The sequence below is a fragment of the Numida meleagris genome, chromosome 3 (genome assembly GCF_002078875.1).
Source record: "Numida meleagris isolate 19003 breed g44 Domestic line chromosome 3, NumMel1.0, whole genome shotgun sequence".
NCBI classification, from domain to species: Eukaryota; Metazoa; Chordata; class Aves; order Galliformes; family Numididae; genus Numida; species Numida meleagris.
Genome location: NC_034411.1, coordinates 66,857,728 through 66,878,116, shown reverse-complemented (window position 1 = coordinate 66,878,116; position 20,389 = coordinate 66,857,728). Strand labels below are relative to the sequence as shown.

Below are 20,389 nucleotides of genomic sequence, written 5' to 3'. Positions count from 1 at the left end.
AGCCTTTACCCTTAGTGTCTAAGAATACCTATTACTCCTGTTATCTTTGTACTACCTGCTACACCTGGGACATCTAGCAAAGAAGGCTATGGTGCATTTCAGGCGTATCCATCCTGCAACAGAGAAGAATTGGAGGAATATTGGCTCTGGTGGAATATCCAACATCATGTACTCTAATCACTTAGTGGCTTGTGCTTCTTGATCTTGTAACTTTTTATCAACAAGTAAATGGTTCAATGCACTGGAATACTTTACAGGGTTATACTACTACCATTCTTCACAAAGTGCAATATAAGCATTTTAACTTGTAACACAAGTGAAATACAAACCCTTACTTATGGAGGAAGTTGAAGTGGATAGTGCTTGGAAAGCAGCTGATGTGGAGATGGCTGCAGTGTGCCCCTGGCAGCTGCTTGGCCTCCCCCCTGTCCTGGGAAGCACAGAAATGGGTGTTTGTGCTAGAAAGTCATCTTAAAGAGCTGCAGGGAACTGCAGGAGAGGCTTTAATTAAAAGTGGATCCTGCCCTCTCAGCCCTTCTGTGCTTTTTTCATCCCTGCCTTATCAGTTACTACCCGTTAATGTTTCATTTTCTGTTGCTGTTTAACAGGGGCTAAGAAGCACCATGTAGACAGCAACTGTAAATTAGTTACAATGAAAGCAGAAATTTAGCTTCCATTTTGCCTGCATTTAGAAGGTTATAGCAGGACGTTAATTCACTTACTTTCTTCTAAGCAATCTTGCTGCCTGCATTTGTGGCTGCCGGGCACTTGGAGCAGGTCGTGTGTTCTTCGTCCCTCCCAATGGGAAGGAGCAGCAGATGGGTGGGAGAAATGTGGATGCAGTGTAGGGGAAGGTTGTTCAGTGCAGTGGTGGAGGCAGACTGATGTGGAGTGAAGAAGGGGGGAAAAAAAAAAGAAAAACATAATGGAATAAAGAACAAAGGGAAGGGCAGATTCTGGAAAAGATGCAGAAGAAATGAGAGTAGGAATAGTTACAGTGAAAAGCTTTTTACATATCTATATATTTCCAAAAGCCTGAAGTTCATTAATGTCAATGGAAATGTTCCAGAAGAGCCCACCTAACTTGGGATGCCTCTTTTTGATAAGGCTCCCCAGACTGTCTACAGGTGCTTTTAGGGGATGAGTCATCCATCTGACCTGTTTAAGATCCATATGAATTGTATCCTAGCAATGCCTCTTGCTCTCTCCAGCAACTTGTATGGTAAAGAGGGGGTGCTCAGATGAAAATCACTTGCATTTGGCCAGATGAAGCCCCTCACCCTCCTGATTCAGCCATCTCCCATTGCAGAGCCCAGATGCAGTGGGATGAAGAGGGGGCTGTGGGCACCTGCTCTGTGCGCACCCTCTCCAGGATAACCCTGCATGAGCAGTACTGAGAAAAGGGCAGGAGCACTCAGGTGCAGCACAAGTCTTATCTTACAGAAGGTAATGAAAGATTCCCTCAGCAGGTGCAGTCCTAAAGGTAATTGTGAGAAGCAGGAAGAAAGAGGAAAACATGGAGCTGTGGTTTTTGTGTGGCAGTGCCATCCTGTCCTTCCCTTCCTCCAGCCTGTTTCTTTGTTCCCAGATTTGGCATAAAAAAAAAAACCAAAAACTAGGTCAGAGTTCTTAGCCATACACTTTTGTATGCTGTAGGATCTGTGTGACCAAATATAGCATATCTTGGGTTTGTTTTTTAGGCTCTATCTGGGATTAGGTCATGTTCTCTTTGGAGGTGGTTTGAGTTGGAAGAGACCTTTAAGATCATCTAGTTCCAACCCCCTGCTATAGGCAGGGACACCTCGCTCTGGGCCACATTGCTCACAGCCCCATCCAGTCTGATCTTGAATGCTTCCAGGGAGGAGGTATCCACAACCTCACTGGGCAACCTGCTCCAGTGTCTCACCGCCCTCACAGTACAGAATTTCTTCCTAATATCTAGTCTAGTGTTGCTGGGATTGGCAGCACTGGGGCTCACGTCGGTGCTGTGGGCTGTCCTTATTTTCCTCCTGGAGAGGCACGGTGCCAGGGCCACGCACTGCTGGGCTCCATTGCAGCCATGGTTGCAGAGAAGCCCATGTTGTTAGCACAGTGTGGTGGAGCAGCATGGCAGTGGTGACAGACTCCAGCCGTTGTCCCCCCAAGTCTGTAAAGACAGAACACAGCTGGGCAGCGTGTGTGCTTCTGCATCTGTGTTTGCTCTCTTTTCTGGTGTCGTTTACAGGCTGTGATGTCAGGTTGAGGAAATAGAGATATACAGTGCGAGTGCTGCTCTCACTCTGAAAAGTGCTGCTTGCACAGTTTCCTTAGGCGCAGTTTGTGCTTATCATTCTTTTGCAAAAATTAGTGAGAGACAGCTGGTCCAACAAACCCTGCCCAAACATAATTTCTGTGCTTACAACACAGGGTATTTAACCTTTCGTTACTCCATCTCACCTAAACCAAAGGTCTATTTTTTTTGCGTTCAGCTTTGCTTTTCGCAGACAAAAGAAAGAAATATATATATCAAGATTTAAAACCCTGTGAAACTCACTTCAGAACAAGCTGAGCTTAATTTCCAGACTGAATTTATATCTCATTTCAGAATGTACTGGCTACATATTGTACCTCAATGTATGTGAAGACAAGAAATTACACCTTGTATATAAAAACAGGAGAATACATTATTCTATAATAAATATATTTGAATATCTTCTGGGGAAAAAAAGGCTGGCTGCCTACTAGTAATTGCACGTTATATTTTAAAATAATTATCTAGATGCTTAATGTCTGCCTGCTGCTTTGCCTTGCCTGTCTCCAATTCTGCACGGCAGAAGTAAGTTCCTGGGTAAGAGGCTCTGAGTGCCCTAACTGGAGCAGCTCGCATCCCAGCTTTCTAAATTAGATGTGTTGGTCACCATTTGGGGACTAACTTTTTTCTGATATGGTGGGAGGGGGCATGGCTCTGGTAAATCAATTATTGTTACTTTTGAAGAGGACAAAGTCAGAGAAAAGAGACAAAACAACTCTATTCTTCTACTTTGCCTCTTGCATTAAGGAGCAAGGGGACAGTTCTTCAGAATCTGTGCCTGCTTCTCACAGGTGCTGAATGCCTTCGCATCTCTTGGGATTTATGAAGACTGGGGCTTCTCAGTGCCTTGGATGGGGCAGCTAGGACTTTGGAGGAGCTGTCATTGGGCCCTCATCTGGGATGATGTCCCTCCCAGAGCATGTTGTGGAGCATCTCTGCATGCCTGGTCTTTTGTTAATTTTCAGTAATCAGCACTGTTTTGATACCGCTAGGGCCATTACAGTAGGTGACTGAGCTTAACTCAAAAGTGTTGCTGTAGAATTTCTCAACTGAGCCGTCTTAGAGCTTGGTTGAAAACTAAAACCAAAGAAAACTTCTGTTGAATTCAGCAGATTTTTTAGCTCCAACCTTTAGCTGGTATTTTACACATTGAAGTTAAATAATCTAAAACACACTTGCTCCAAAACTTAGAGGCAAATCCTATGTCCAAGTAATGGCTTTGTCAAACCCAAAATATATATATTTCTGGGAAGTGTCAAGCAGAAATGGAGTCTCAAAATGCTAAACATCTCTCCCTTCTTGCAATCACTCAGATCTTTCCATCCTCGGCCCCGCTATTTGCTGTCTCCGGATGGATGCACCTTCCTGAACTTGTGGTTCATCCCTCACCCTACTGAAGTCCTGATTATGTTCAAAATGCTTCCAGAGAAGGTCAGTATTTGCTAATGCTAAAAGAGATTTTGTTCTAGGTGGTAGACCATTCACATCTTTACACGTGCACCACAATATTTCTTGTCACTGCAGATCTAGAAATATATGTCAGTGTTTTTAATCTGCCTGCAGCTAGGATGTGCCAGTGATGAAGAGAGCTAATGAGTGCCTGCCAGGAAGGAGAGAGCTTTTGTCCTCTTGGTCTAGAGGGAACCTCACTGCTCTCTGCAGTTCTCTGAGGAAGGGAAGCAGAGGGAGGTGCTGAGCTCTGCCCCCTGGTACCGATGGCAGGATGGGAAGGGCTGGCCCAGAAGAGGGTCAGACTGGGCACTGGGAAACATTTATTTACCATGAGAGTGGTCAGACACTGGAACAGGCTGCCTAGAGAGATGGGTGATGCCCTGTGCCTGTCTGTGCCCTAGAGACATTTGGAGTTGTAACTTTTGGTTAGCCCTGGAGTGGTCAGGCAGTTGGACTGAGTGGTCTTTGTGGGTCCCTTCCAGCTGAGCAATTCTAATACCTGTCCCCACATACATGGAAGTGGCAGATCATGACCTTTCTGTGCTTTCACTTTTCTCTACCACCTTCTCTCAGTCTGAGGAAACAGGACAGGGAGAAGGTGGTCCCTGGGCTGACCATGGCCATGCAAGAGCTGCAGGGGAGACTCCAGTGAGGGAAGGAAACTGCATGCATTTTCCTCATGCCAGCTTCTCTGCCTCCAGCAAAGGGAAGCTGTTTGAGGAGAGATGAACAGTGAAAAGGACTGTTGTGAGGTACTGGGGTAGCAGTTTCTAAACCAGAGGCTGTGACACCAGATGGTACACTGACAGATGTGAGCGCTACCCTGAGCCTAAATTAAACCCTGCACTTGACGCTGGTCTTTGGGGCTGGGAGGCCAAGCAGCGCTTCCAGCTGGAATTAGGACTGCAGTCACAAACCCTTGCCTTGGGGACCATCCTGAGAGGTCTCACTTTGTGACAGAGCTGTTGTGGCCAGGGGACAAACATGTATGAGTAGCAGCATCCATTAGTGCTCCCATTCTTCCCTCAGTGGGAGAGCAGATGGGATGTTAAAATCAATTTTTCAGCAAAGATACAGTTATTTTCTTTGAGTGTGTCCATCACTAGGGCCACAGCCTAAGTGATGCAGCTGACAGTAAAATCACACTTGCTCAAAAATATTTCCTACTTTGACGTGTTTTCTGAAGTCCGATCATCTAAATGGCTTTTTCTTTGCGCTTGTGTCTTGGTTGCAAGGCTGCTCTCAAAGCTCTCCGCCTGAGCCTACAAATTGTCGGTGCATTTCATGATGTCGTTGCCTATCTCCTGGCTTTTGCTCAATTAGGAAATTCACCAAGCTCTTTTTGTGCCTTAAACCCAGAGCCTCTGACTCCAGAATGGGGAGGGACTGGAAGGATTGGTAAGTAGCAGTACTGCTTGTTCAAGGTAGATTTCTTTAAATCTGCAAAATGGAAGTGAAATGCTGATGGGGAGAAAGGGACAAAGGGAGTGTGAGATTAGTATTAACAGAATACTTAAGGCAAAATTCCATTCTATTTTTTTCCCCTTCCTGCTCCACTTTTCTGATGAAGGAGTGTCATTCTTAAAGTCTGTGCACAGATCTGCTGCAGTCTTGCAGAAAAGCAGCATACCTACCAGGTTTGTGACTTCTGTTCCAGAAGGGAACAGAAAATATGGTCCAAAAATTGCTCTTCCCCCTCTTGCAATTTTCTGTTAAGCCATCTGGTCAGCTTGTGGGGATTTTGTCTTTACCAGCAGATTAAAAAAAAGCTGGCTTTGGTTCCATTAGTAAATCTGTTACTTGATTCTCTTTCCAAAGGCTAAAACAGATGTGGTGTATGTCATCCTGCACAAACATCAATTTGTGCAGAAACAGTACCAGATCACCTAATAATAGTTCATGTTAAATGGTAGTGCAGGAGTAGGATGTGCCTAGCATCACGTTACTGGCTGGGTATGTAGCTGTGATGTCTGACTACTCACTGGGTGCCTCTGCTACCACAGGATACCCTCTCTGGGCACACCTTTAGAGCAGCTGCTCATCCCAAGCTAAGATGTGTTTACAGTGAATGGGATAAAGCCCTCCCTGCAGCTGCCTGTATTCCTCCGCTTAATGTTGCAGGAGCCCAACTAAACTTGACGTCTGATAAACGTGCTGCTGAAGTTACAGGAGAGAATCCTGTCCCAGGTGTTGAAGTGCTCTTGACATTTGTTTTTTCAGCCCTTGGATTATTCCTGCAGTGCGTTGAGCGGGATTTTCTCAACATGACATGTTATGTATAGTTCCTGCTCTGTTTGTGTGCATGTGCTGCAGGCTGGGCTGCTGCCATGCCACTAGGAATGCTCACGTTTATATGCCGGCAGATTTGGCACTGGTCAGACACAACTCAAGAGTAAAACCTGCACCTACAGAGCTTCCCTTCTGTCCTGGCATCTTTCTAAAGTTGAAAAATTAATTATGACAATTTGGTAAAGATACAAAATTATTCAAGAATTGAGAAAAATATGTAAATGCCCTGCTTTGTCTTTTAACGCCTCCGCATTTTTTTGTATTTTTTCTTGTGAGCAAGATTTTTATTATCGGTTCTGAATACATCCTGAAATTTCTTTTTGGAAGGGAAGAAAGGACTCAGTGAATCGTAAACACTTGTTATATAGCTTTTATTTTAATACCATGCTTGTGAATGATTTTGAAGTGGGCTTATTTTCTCTAACAAAAAACACTGCCTGTTCTGTGGTGTGTGTTCATTGCACCATTGAGTATTAGTAACTTCGTTTGTGTATGCCTGAGAAAGCTCATGTAAATTAGCATGCTTAATGAGCTTTCAAACAATACAGAAGGCTGAGTGCAGTGAGCAATGAGAAAACGCGTAACCAAATGTAGGAGGAATATTGTATGCAAGGTACTTGAATTTCACATATCTAATGTGTACTTTGCTTTTGAAACAGAAAATACATAAGGTGGTGGAGTCCTCAGAACTTTGCTGCCTCTACGGTTGGATTTTGTAGAGACAATTTAACTATGTTGCTCCTGGCCAAAATATATATTTTTGTTGCTATTGTTCAGGAATATTCTCCCTCTCTCCCAGATCAGAGCATTTAACTTACTTAATTGATGGCAGCTTCTGTATCCTCATGGAAAGAACATTGGGTTTCTGTAGCAACTGCTTGGACGTTCAATCATTTTTGTGGTGGATGTGCCCTCGGAGGCAGTCCAGCACCATGCTCATGTTTTGGGCTTAGAGCAAGTAAGAATGGGTGCTCCAGTGGGAATAATGGCCTGCTCCTTTGGGAAGTTTGTTAAGCTTAAAGTGAATCCAAAACTTCAGCACCTCAGCAGAAAAATATGCATTAACTTACAGGATTGAACTACAATGAAGTTTTATTGAGAGTAGTTGGAGAAGCTGTCCCTGATGTTCCTTACCTAGTAACAACTAATTTGGGTCTTTGGAGTATGTAAAATGCCATCTTAGGATCTGATTCTGCTCCCGCTGATGAATTTAATCTTGATATGATAACCAGTAGGATGAAATATACCACTGGCCTTGTTGGCATTTTATAATTGACTTTTTAATGGGCAAAGATAATAAAAGAACTGTTTCAGATAATTGTGACTTTTAATTCCTACGCCATTTCCTCCTATTCCTTTTCCTCCATGGCCTTACTACATCTTCACATTTCTCCACCCACCATAATCTCTATTTTAAAGCCTGTTTTTGTAGTGCTACGGAGGATGTAAGTCCATTCATCTTCTGCCTGCAGGAAAAGAGCAGAAGGTCATGGGGTGCAAAATATCTGGATGGAAAAAGCATTTACAGAACTATGATATTTTTATGTGCCTTTCCTGACACCTTATCTGATAAATCTACTGCTCTTGGACTCCAGGGACTGAACTTCAAGAGATACAGAGAATGATTGACAGCCTCCAGAATCCCCAGGATCCCAGCAAAGTAGCCCAGCTGCTAGCTGCTCACAGAGACGTAATGTTTCTACAGTTTGATGCAGCAATCAGACACCGACTACGGTAGGAATTCCAGCTTGCCAGGGATAGATATGGCACTTTTTTTTTAAAATTAAAGATGCTTTTTTGTTGTTCACAGGAAAGAAAAAAAAATGTAGGATAAATTAATTTAAATGTTGTCCCTGCTATCCGCTTCAAGTAAAGGTAGAAATGTACTTCCTGGCAATGTTCTTTTCACCAAAATTAGTGAGAGTCCTTACATGCTTCACTGAGGGATCTCAACACACTGTATCCAAGTACAGCTGTCCTACTATCTGATCATTACAGCACCTTTATGTTGTGATTCATAGTTTACTAAGTTAGGGGTGTTGGCAGCTACAACCAGGTGAGGGAGTCCCCCAGAAGGGAAACAACTCCTGGACTTGGTCTTGGGTAACATGCACGACCTAGTTCAAGTTGCTACAGTTAAAGAGCTGTTCTCTAAGAGTATGTTTGCAAAAAGCATCCTTCAGGGAATAGTGAAAGCCAAATAAATATCATCATAGTTGAGATCAGCTTCAAAAAGGGAAACTACAAAAAAAAATGAGTACTTGCTGAAGAAATAAAGGATAAGCTGGGGGAGTTAAATCCTTACAGATGGCATGGAGACTCTGCAGACATACTGGAGGCACTCAAGAAATGTGCACCACATGTAAAGAAAGAAAGACTTAAGAAAGAGTAGGAGGATGCTGGCGTTGCTAAACTGCAAGATTAAACAGATCATTAAAGCGAGAAAAAATCATCTTCAAAGAAACTGAAGTTTCATTCCAAAGAAGAAAATAAAAGTGACTGTAAACTCTGATGGTCTAGACATAAAATGGTACAGGACAGCCCAGTAATGATTTTTAGGAACAATTTTGCTGGAGGCATTAAGACAAATAATAACTCTTGTTTCAAACACACCACTGCTCAAGCCTGTCTAGGTCACTCTGAAAGGCATCCCATCCCTCAGGCATGTCAACTGCACCCCACAGCTTGGTGTCATCTGCAAACTTGCTGAGGGTGCACTGGACCCCACTGCTGATGTCAGCACTGACCCCTGTGGGACACCAGTCATCACTGATCTCCATCCAGACATTGAGCCATTGACTACCACACTCTGAACTCGATCCTGCAGCCAGTTCTTTGTCCATTGAACAATCCACCCATCAAATCCATCTTTCCCATTTAGAGAGAAGGATGTTGTAGGGTACTGTGTCAAAGGCCTTACTGAAGTCCAGATAGATGACATCAGTGGCTCTTCCCGTGTCCATTGATGCAGTTACATCATCGTAGAAGGCCACTAGGTTGATCGAGCAGGATTTGCCCTTGGTGAAGCCATGCTCATTCTCCTGTATCAGCTCCCTACCTTCCGTGTGCCCTAGCATCGCTTCCAGGAGGGTCTGCGTCATGATCTTTCCTGGCACAGAGGTGAGACTGACAGGTTGATGGTTCGTGGGATCATCCTTTTTACCCTTCTTAAAAATGGATGTGATGTTGCCTTTTTTCCAATCACCAGGGACTTCACCTGATTCCCTTGACTTTTCAAATATCACTGAGAGTGGCTTGGCAACTACATCAGCCAACTTCCTCAGCACTGTGGGATACATCTCACCAGGACCCATAGACTTGTGGATGTAGTTGTGGATGGACTTTTGGGGTACTGGCATATGGCAAGCTGGACGTGAGCCAGCAATGTATCATCACAGCCCAGAAATCCAACCATATCCTGGGCTGCATCAAAAGAAGTGTAGCCAGCCGGCTGGGGGAGGTGATCCTGCCCCTCTACTCTGCTCTGCAGTGGTGAGACCTCACCTGGAGTACTGTGTCCAGATGTGGAGTCCTCAGTACAGGAGAGACATAGACCTGCTGAAGCACGTCCAGAGGAGGGCCATAAAAATGATCCAAGGGATGGAACAGCTCTCCTATGAGGACAGGCTGAGAGAGCTGGGGCTGTTCAGCCTGGAGAAGAGAAGGCTCAAGGGAGACCTGATAGTGGCCTTTCAGTATCTAAAGAGGAGCTACAAGAAAGAAGGGGACAGTCTCTTTAGCAGAATGTGTGGTTACAGGACAGGGAGAAATGATTTCAAACTAAAAGAGAGAAGATTTAGATTGGACATACGGAAGAAGTTTTTTTACAGTAAGAGTGGTGAGGCACTGGAACAAGTTGCCCAAGGAGGTGGAGGATGTCCCATCCCTGGAGACATTCAAGACATTCAAGGTCAGGCTGGACGAGTCACTGAGCACCCTGATCTAGCTGTAGGTGTCCCTGTTCTTTGCAGGGGAATTGGACTAGATGGCCTTTAGGAGTCCCTTCCAACTCAGAAGATTCTATGGTTAGAAAAATATGCACGCTATGGTGTGCAGGCAGAGATGACTTCAAAACTGTAGCTGAGGTGATTCTGTGTGCACATTACACCTAGATTTCCAGGTTGCCCAGGGCAAGGGCTGACTGGAGAAGGACCTTACAAAACTAAGTGACTGCAAAAATAAAATAGATGGAGCTTAGTGTGTCATTAAGCATAAAATGATGCACCTGGGGGGAAAAATGCAATCCCAAAATGTAAATGACAGTCTCTGACTTGACCATTACCACAGAGTGATGAAATCTCAGAGCTGTGATAGATAGTCCTGTCAGAATTTCAGCGCAATAACAACGACAAAAAAAAAAAAAGAAAAATCGATTCAATTTAGGAAATACATGGAGAGCGAAAATAAGAACACCACTATATTGCTGAATAAATCAGTGCTGATGAGGCTGTGTGGTTCTGGTGCCCTGTAACAGAAAGGACAGAGAACTGAGGAAGACTCCCAAGGAGCCACACAGATGATCAAAGACTAAGAACTGCATGTGATAAGTAGGACAACTGAGGTGGAGCTCTGTAAAACTGTGAGTCGAATGCACATGAGGAACAAGGATTGTTTCATGGTCTTCTCTAGCATAAGGTGCATCAAGGGTGAACAACAGATAGCTGTTTCTGAGCAAAGACAGCTCTTGCACATGGCTTGTAATTCGACTGTGGGATTTCTTGCTACAGGACATGATGGTAAAAGTTCATAGGACTCAGAGTGAGATTGCACAGGCTCATGGAGAAATCTACCAATGGCTATTAAACATTAAGAAATCACCTCTGGCTGAGGAAATGTGTGAGCTACAATTTTTTGGAGAATATCTGTGGGAAATGCAGTATATGCTTGTTTTGATTTTTGCAACCTTCTCGTGAACTTACTTTGGGAGACAGGATTCTGGGCTGGAGGGACCGTTGCTCTTACCCAGTATTGCTTGTGCTATCCAGTGGAATTGCCCAGTAGCTGTATGTATTTGTAGACTAAAGATTTTTCTGGGCACTCACTTGAAGATAAAACACTCTTGTCCTTTTGTTTCTGTTTTTTTCCTGATTAAAATACTGTAAGGGCAATTGGTGAGGGAAAACTTTTCTTCACATGAGAAACCATGCTTTATTAGGAAGTATAAAGAAATGCTGCGTGTCCTATTCTTCATCTTTATTACACAGGATCATAGGGATTGGAAGGGACCTCTGGGGATCATCTTGTTCAACTCGCTGCTAAAGCAGGTTCCCTACAGCATGTTGTTCACACTGTATGTGCAATTAGTTTCCATTTTCTTCACACCAGGGCATACAGTGTGGCAATACATCACGTTTAATCTCTTACGAACATCTTTGCTAGGCTTAATTCCAGAAGCTGTTATTTGTCCTTGTGGCTCCTTTGTTAGTCTCCAGCTGATAAGAACGGCATGGTATTTTTAAGAATGCTTGTGTGTGTGAAAAAAATAAAAGAACAGATCTTTTCCTTAGAGTTACTACTCAAATGAGCGTGTACAGCTACAGAAGGAGTTGAAGCCGATTGCTTCTCCTATGGTAAGAACCAGTTTATTGTGGGCTCTTTGTTTTAAAGGCATGTGAATGAAATACAGGAGCACTGAGTATGCCAAAGGGGCTGCGATGAAATGCCAAAGTCATGACTAAGGTTGGATGAAAGACATATTTACATGATGCATAAAGTGTAGTAAATAACAGCTTTATGGGTACGATTGCACAGCGCAATGCAGTACAGACATAACGAGCGAGCTCGGCCCCAGAAGCAATATGTACCTGTGGTATAACAGCACTCTGCTGGTTTGGCAGTTCCTGCTGCTCAGTTGGGCTGTACTGTGTCTGCATGGCCCAGCACTTGCTGTGTGAGACCTGATCTCATGGGAAATCAGCAGGGAGCGTTGTTGCTAAACTCAGCCCTGGACCCTGGGTAGCCTGTAATTCAGGTTCCAGAGCGTCATAGGCACTTCTGAAAATTTAAGTGTTAGTGATCATCCTACTGTGTAGAAGAAATGATCCCAGTGTCAGGAATAGGTAACAGAGCTCCTGTATCTTGTAGCTACCTGACCATAACCGTATGTTTTGCTGCAAGTGTCCCTAGTCAGATGCGCTTTCACACATACATTTACATCACTAACGGTGGTGTCTGTTTGTTTTAGTCTGCAGTTATCAGTGTCACTCACTATTATGTCAGGTTACAATTAGGAGAAGGTAGGGAATGCTGTTGCAGAACATTTTGAGAATTTTTTAAGCAATTTGAGTTCTTTATAATACAAAAATTTTGATTCCTTCACAGGGAGACATTTTTGTCCTCTGGGAATATTTCAGCCTACCGGAGTATTACAGACAGAATATACCATGCGCTGCCTCCACTGAGTAAGTCTGTGATTCCAAGTCTGTTTGCTGCACAGCTGAGGCTCCCACAGCTGCTGGATGTTCAGAGCTGCAGGGTGAGTAAAGCATACATGCAGAGACACTCTTCCTCTGTTTGTGCTGAGCTCCCTGGAGAACAAAGTCCTCTGTAGTTCCTGCTGAAGTGTTCACTCTTCCCAACCCCAGTACAAAGATCCTAACAGCTAGTTAAAAAAATTTCCATGATCACGGCTTACTAACATGATTCGTCATTTGGGGTCCTAGAAAACACTCTACAAAAGTGAATTGTAAAAATTTAAGCTGGAATATAATCACACTGGTGTCATCAAAATGCAATTATTCTCTATGCTGTATGTTTGAATGTTTTGCCTATCTGTACTCTGCTGGTGTTTCTAACTTTCTGTTTTGGGTAATGATCCTTTTGAGCTCTCTCATCACCTGACAGCGGTTTTGATTGCCCAATATGTCTCTTGTGATTATACATATAGTAGTTAAGTCTGCTGCTTTCTTAGCTGTAGCATCATGCAGAATTGCACAGTGCCAGATCAGCTATATAGGAGCTAAAGGAGCACCTTGAATGACACTGGCAAAACAGCTGGTGTAATGCTGAGGGAAGTAAAGGTGAGTCTTGCTGGTGATATTAGCATGTTCCAAGGTAAAAGGCAGTTTTAGGTTATCATGCTATCTTCATGTTTCCTCATCTTCATCCCATCCTGCTAATTCTCCATTATTTGATAATATTGTTTTACCTTTAAAAATGTCTCTCCTGAACAGTGAGTTACAGGAATACAATCTTCCGCCACCCTCGCCTTGATTTAGGTGACAGTGACATATAACAAAGCATAACGGAGAAACAAGATTTGTACTTGCATGCAAAATCTCAGCGTCATTGATGAATAAGATGTAGAAGGAACCTTGTCCTGATGCCTCTATTAGTATGAGCAACAATAAATGATTGACAGTCACTATGTAGGGAACTAGGAGCTATTCTGTGAAGACAGAAGTAGAACACCATCCTGGTAGGAAATGTATTCTGGAATGACTCTTATTGCTTCCTTCCCAAGGAGAAATAATAAATGCCTCTCTCCTTTCTAATACACGGCCTAATTTCAAAATGAAAGCAGTGTATCACATACCGAGTAGCCTGGTCTCTGAGTTGCCTTTTCCTGATCATATTATATGGGACTCTCATAAGTAATTAAATGTTGTTCTTATTTATGAACAGTCATCTCTTCTCTTTTAGACACTCATGCATTTTCCTTGGAGGACATTCCTAATGGATGGAGGATTGTTTCCAGTCACTATCAATAACACAATTAATTTAAATTACAACATGCAGGTACTGTGAGACAGCAGCCTTTTGCTTATGTCCAAAGACACAAAGACAAGATGAAAGAGGAAAACAAATACTATCTCATTTCCCATCTTCATTTCTTAAGAATAGGAGTGAACAAAAAACATACCCTTTCTATCCAAAAGCCCATTCTACCATTTACTTTATTTGATCTTTCTTTGAGCAGAGCATTTTATGTTGATAATGAACCTCTAATTGTCATGTTCCTGCTATGCTAGAACTAGAGAATCAAATAATTTTAATGCGTGTATGTTTTAGGACCACGGTGCTAAAAGCTGTAACTTCATTTGGGCTTATAACACACACGGAAAAACCATCCATGATCACAACAGCTGAGATTTGCTACTGTTGGGCTCTGAGCAATAAACCTTTACAGCCTCTCTCTTCCTCTCTAGTTATGCCTGTGCAACTTGAGTGATGCAGACCGGAGAGTCGCTCATGGGGAGCTAGCTGCCATGCAGTTTCTCATGGAAGATGTCCTGCAGAACCACAGTGACTCTGCTGTGGAACATCATGCTCATTGTCAAGCCTCATTAGCTAACAGTAAGCAGGTACCTCTGGCAATTCAGTTTGTATGGCATCATACACCTTCTGTCTAGGCCTTCCTCTAGGTTTCGCAAGCAAATCTCTGTGAACATAAGAGACCCAGAACTGAGGTATGCTGTAATAACCTTACCTAGTCCTGACCATCTGGTAAGAGGCCAAAAGAACAGCATTGTCTCCTACAAACCCTGAGTGTTCATGAGAGAAGCACTGTGAGAGATTCCCCTTGAGGGCCTGATGCTATCATCAGAATTCTGGAGAAAGCCATGACTTCTCCCCACAGCCCACAGAAAGTCCAACTTGTTCTTTAGAAAGAGCTACTCATTGCCAAGCAGACAGAAGCAGCCTGGCCACTGTCTAAAAAAGAAGAGCTAGTCAAGGTATGGTGGACATGTATGTGAGGGATGGCTGCTGGGGGCACCTGCCAGAACCTGAGCAAAGATTTTTTTTCAAGGAGTGCGGAGAGATTCAAACTGCTTTGTGATGGAAAACAGATTAATCAGTTAATCTGTTAATCAGTTAATCAGTTCTATGGTAAAATAGGTGAAGAGGACAAATCTAGTTATTTTAAGGTTTGCTTCCTGAAGATCTGAGCTGAGAGTTTGATTTCCGTAGTTGTACTTTTAGTTAGAGATGATGCAGTGTTGCTGTTGAAGATATTCACTTGAAGAAAACAGCAATAAACAAAGGATTTAACTTCTGTGCAATTTTATTCCATCTCTGTTGTATGCGAGTACTAATTGCAATCAAAACTATCCCCATTTTATCCTATAGTGTGCTCTGGAGGACACTGGTGTATAGACTAGCTGCAAGTTTTGTATATTGAAGAGTGTGTTACATATCTCATTCCACTCTACATTGCATGAGACGCTATTAAGCAAAGAAGGGCACGTGAAAAGCATACCATAGCTTTCTGAGGCAAAAGATTTCCGTGTAACTTTCAGCAGAACTTGGCAGAGATGATTGACCCAAGTGCTAACCAGTGGCAGAGCAGGAAAAAGACATGCAAACTTCTGCTGAGGCATCATGATCCAGTTACATCATGTAACTTGTTAAAGTCTTTTCTGGTGCTGTGGAAACAACTGGAAATATTAAAGGCAGAATGGGGCCAGCTCAAGCTGAGGACTGAGGATATCAATACAGTTCCTCTCTACAAAGAGTTTTGTGAGCAATATGCGTAAGTTACCATGGATGCAGTATTCCACAGTGACCGAAAGATGATAAAAGAGAGAAACCTCTGACTTCTCCACCCATTTTCCTCCTGTCACTCTCTTTCAGTAGCGTTTTTTGAAATTTCTATCTTTATTTTTGCTCCTGGTTAATCTAGTGCTTTTGCTTTTCTCTAGAGGCTTGAGAGCTACCTTTCTTTCCTTTGTCTCAGTATAGTTGTTTTTTTCTCCCTCTTTCTATGTCTATTCAGATAGTTTTCTGCTGATGTTTTCCAAGTGCATTCTTCTCCGTTGTGCGACCTGTCTCTGAATTTCAGGCCTCATAAACGGTGTTAAATTCAGTGCTTTAATAAATGGAAAATTGGGAAGCCTGTTAAATGAATTATAGCAGAATTCTTCCAAACCCCCCTACTTGGCTCAACTCAGAGTAGTCAAGAATAGAAAACTGGATGATTTCCATGAGAGGCCCTTCTGGGAGTAGAAAATGGAACACTGCTTTTTAAAAAACTTTGTACCCAGAAACCACACAAAAGAAAGTGAAAGTGTAAGATGACACAGTAAGAGTGAAATCTGTGCAGATGCTGAAAAACAGCTGTCATGTAGGGGAGCATGGAGGAAGAAATGCATGGAGGAGTTTCTGCAGTAGCAGCCACTGTAGCAGGTCTTTCCTAGCAAGTGATCTCCCCGCAGTGAGGATAGGACTATTTTAAAGCACATGCTGTACACCAAAATCCCTCTGTGTTTTCCTCTCCTTGCATGGATGAGAGCTTCCTGCTTCCCTCTCCCTCAGCGCTGTGCTAACCTTTGTGAGTCCTGCCATCAAGGGTTTAAAAGGCAGTGTGATTAAAGCAATAAAATCTAACGAGGTATATATGCCTTGCTAATGGCTCCTGTACTTCTCAGAGCAAAGGGTGCATTGGCACTGGCACTCAGCACTCAGAAGCACTTAGCAAATCCATGACCGGGAATGAAGGACTGCAGGCAGAGGAGGTGGGGGGAGTTTTTTGTTCTGCTTCGCTGACAGTGATAGCCATGTACTTACTGGTGACCAGATTTCCCTGCTTTATGTGATTGACTCTCTCTTTCTTCCCCTCACTTTTCTTTTAGCGTTATTATAAACCTGGAGAGATTGCTGAACTATGTAATAAGTCAGGATTCACAAAAAAGAGATTATCTTGCCCTTCTTGGATGTTGAGTAGGACTAATGAATATTTTGCCTGGGTTAGGAAAAGGGGCCAGGGAAGGAAGAGCAAAGCTTAGGTCAAAGATTGTGCATGTAAACACAGTAATTTTGAGAAAGAAAGTGTGAGAAATACCCATGTCTTGGTGATTCTAGCACAGAAATTCTGCGCCCAGCCATGAAAGCCATAGCCAGACAAATGGGCATTGAGGAGGACTTCAGAGAGCCTTTCACAAGCACTCAGCATGTACTTCCCCCAAGAGGAGTATCAGAAATTGAAATGAAAGTGTATCAGGTAAGGGAAGAATTACTAATGGGTGCACTACAGTCCAGTGGGTACCATGGAGGCTATTATGGGGGTGTCTGGAAGATGTGGATGTCACGGTATGGTCCACAGCAGCACCTTCACTTGGTGGAGCAATTTGAGCAATGTGAGCCCCGGGGCAGCCCACAGCAGCAGGAGAACCTGCCTCGGTCCAAAGCATGTGTAACGCAGACCTAGGCATATAGTCACCCCGAAATGATATTAACTTCAGTACTGTACCTGAAACTACTGTATTTTAGGAAAGAATGGAAAGAGTAGATTTGCTTTGGCTTATTCTGGTAGCTTTTGATAGTTGGCAAGAGGATTTATAAAGAGATCTAGTGTGAGCTAAGTATTAAACCATTTCAGGTTGGATATTAGGAAAAATCTCTTCTCAGAAAGAGTGGTGAGGCACAGGCTGCCCAGGGAGGTGATGGAGTCACCATCCCTGGTGGTGTCTAAGACACATGTAAATGTGACACTGAGGGTCATGGTCAGTGGGGATGGATTGGTGGTTGGACTCGATAATCTTAGAGGTCTTTTCCAACCTTAATGATTCTGTATTCTATGAAACCTGATTCCAGCTTCAAAAGCTTCTGGAAAGCCTGGAAATCCACATGATCCATGATGTGCAGAAGAAGATTAAGCAGGAGATGACTCTAGTGATATCTGAAAGAGCCAGACAAGAGAGCAGCCTCCCCACTGGTAAGAAGAATTAAAACACACTTGCTGGGGAACGTGGGGACCACAGACTTAGTGTGGAAAAGCAGCCCCGGTGCATACAGAAGCAAAGTGGTCCTGTGTGTGGATAGGAGAGGAGGTTTGGTCTCAGCTCCCTGCATCCCCATGCAGAGACCAGTGATCAGCTGAGCCATGGGGACGGTGTCACTGATGGAAAATGGTGCCAGATTCAGATTCCCGAAACAGAAGATTTCACTTCCTCATTATAACATGAATGTTCTGCCATAATCATTGCAAAGACAATGTTGCAAAAAACACTGAACACTAATTATTCTGGAGTTTGTGGGCAGCTTGAAACAGACTGGAAAGATATCCCTTTTTCTTTAATAGCATTGATATTTTAGGCATAGCAGTGCAATTTAAATGCCAGACTTTTAGCATGTTATGAGTCTGCTTTGTACTGTTATATCATGGGTATTCACAGGCAAGTATAGTAAAACAAAGAAAATGTGGAAATAAAAGGGTCAAAAATTATGCCCAACTACCGGTTGAGGTTGCAGGTAGCCATAATTACTCTACAGAAATGTCCAGTTTCACACAAAATCCATGTTCTTTTCTCAGTATTTACAGAAAACTCCTATGCAGAGCTGTGGGCCAGGTCATTATTGACAGAACTGGTCCATAATGAAATAGTATTTTGGCTTTGATACCAGAACACATTTGACAATGCAGCTCAGCACAGCCTCTGCAATGAAATTTGCTTCTTGTTGTAAACATTTTAGGAAAGCTGAGAAAACCTAAGCTGTACAGTGTACCCAGTATCAAATCCCAGGGATCACTGAAGGATCAATATTTTGTGACAGTGATACCCACTGATTCATCATTTTTACTTTCCCGCCTCTATTCCTGCAGAGCTCTGGAAACACAAAGTAATGCAAGAAAATTTCTCTGTTGTACGACCACAGATAGTTGAAACATTTGTTCAAAGGCTGATGGAAAACTATGGAGAATCAGATACAGAGGTACATACTCTGCATTTACTGAGTAACAATTAAATTATGATGTTTACAGCTTTTGTTTATTAAAGCTCTTGTCAATCAGTGACCTAAAAGAGAAACGCGTTTCTTAAGCTTTTGAGCTCATATTCTGCTTATGCTCTTTTGTAATAGCAGTGTTGGCAGCAAGCTCGTGTACTGCCCTGCTGCCTTGTGACAGGTTTATTTCAGATCTCGGGACTATAATAATGTGAGGATGAGTTAGGGCTGGAGGCTGATATGCAACCGCAGTGCAGGATTGCAGAGCTTTATGCATAGATTCAGCAGCAGAAACTCTTCTTCCCTAGTCAGTGCTAAATCACAGGTCCCAGTGTGATGTTGGGAAGCAGTTCTAGGGTATTTTTGCAGTGAAATTTCAAGAAAATATTTATGATAATATGACCATTTCAGGTTAAAAATCACAACTCATGGGGTTTTCTGAGAGAAGGGATGATGGGGCCCCTGAGCTGGTAAATTCATTTTTCAACTGAAAATTCTCTTTGAGCTTCAGATGGAAATTAAATACATAATATAGTTGCAGGTAGAACCAGTCAAAAACCTGACCCATTTGTTTTCCAGTAGATCAGTGAAACTGTAGATTGAGTAAAAACATCTACATTGAATAATTTTTTTTTTGCTTCATTTTGATACCACAGAAGCATTTAATTTACAATAAGTGACCATATTTCATTTTGACATATATATAAAAGCTTGTGATTCAGGCAATCTGTAAGATTTCCTGTGTTGTTTTCCTAGGTTACTTTAAAAAAAAGCCATTTACAGCAGTGTCTTACTGTACTGGGCTGTGACATTATGGCCAGAGAACGCAGCAACTTTGAGACCTACTCCATGTTTTATGAAAATATCCTCCAGCAGCTGCACCGTCTACTGTACCAAAAAGAACAAGTATGCTCAGAGCATTGATTCTACTCTTCTGAGAACTGGAGAAGGTTTCTCTGGGTGGGAGGCAGTTGCTAAATAAAAATGGAAGTCGATCTGTCAAGCTGAGAATTTGCTGAAGCGGAGTTGGGCTGTTGTACAGACATAGTCACCGTGTCCCTCTGTGCTTCATTTCAGGAGCTGCACGCAGTGGAAGATGATGGCAACCAAAGTGATATGGCTCTCACGCAGGTAGGCGAGTATGGTCTGTTTGATAGGTTCCGCTCAGTGGTCCCATTTGGGACAGAGTATCATTGTGCAAACACATGGTGACAGTCTTTGAGAAGAAAGGTAAGAGGGCCTGCGAAATAAAGGTGACCTGAAGGCAAAGGTAGTAAAAAATACCCTGCTGTTCTCTGCTTTATGTTTAAAATTGATTATATGCTTGTAGCCTTTTAACTTAAACTTCCACTGATGGGCCTCTCTTCCTACACAAGACATTTCCTGGTGCAATTCAATCATATGCGTTGAATGAGATACAAATAGAAGTGGGTCAGGCATGTAGGCTATGCTGCAGTGTAGGTGGCAGGTAGGCTGCAGCATGGTTCCATATACAACTGCTCTCAAGTTGACTTTGCAGATTCAGCTGTGGATTTTTAGTATATGGTGTTTGGGGGTGGAATTTTTTAGAAGTAAATCCAGCCAATAAATCCGAAATGCCGTCTTGTGGCATCATGTGATATCCATATAATCTATAACCTGAGTTGGAGGCCTGGATCCATCAACTTCTACAGTACAGAGAAGACTGCCTGGGTG

General features: G+C 42.9%; 1 protein-coding gene across 1 annotated transcript in view; it reads left to right on the top strand.

The window, feature by feature from the left end:
• The window catches only part of C3H6orf183 (chromosome 3 C6orf183 homolog), a 72,726-nt gene extending 55,042 nt beyond the window's left edge, over window positions 1-17,684 (top strand). Inside the window, exons 28-35 of the mRNA XM_021392872.1 lie at window positions 3,604-3,721; window positions 4,978-5,140; window positions 7,627-7,765; window positions 12,353-12,506; window positions 13,673-13,768; window positions 14,179-14,334; window positions 16,832-16,970; window positions 17,564-17,684. Coding sequence (XP_021248547.1) covers window positions 3,604-3,721; window positions 4,978-5,140; window positions 7,627-7,765; window positions 12,353-12,506; window positions 13,673-13,768; window positions 14,179-14,334; window positions 16,832-16,885 — 880 coding nt within the window. The 3' untranslated portion in view covers window positions 16,886-16,970; window positions 17,564-17,684. The remainder of the gene's footprint in view (window positions 1-3,603; window positions 3,722-4,977; window positions 5,141-7,626; window positions 7,766-12,352; window positions 12,507-13,672; window positions 13,769-14,178; window positions 14,335-16,831; window positions 16,971-17,563) is intronic.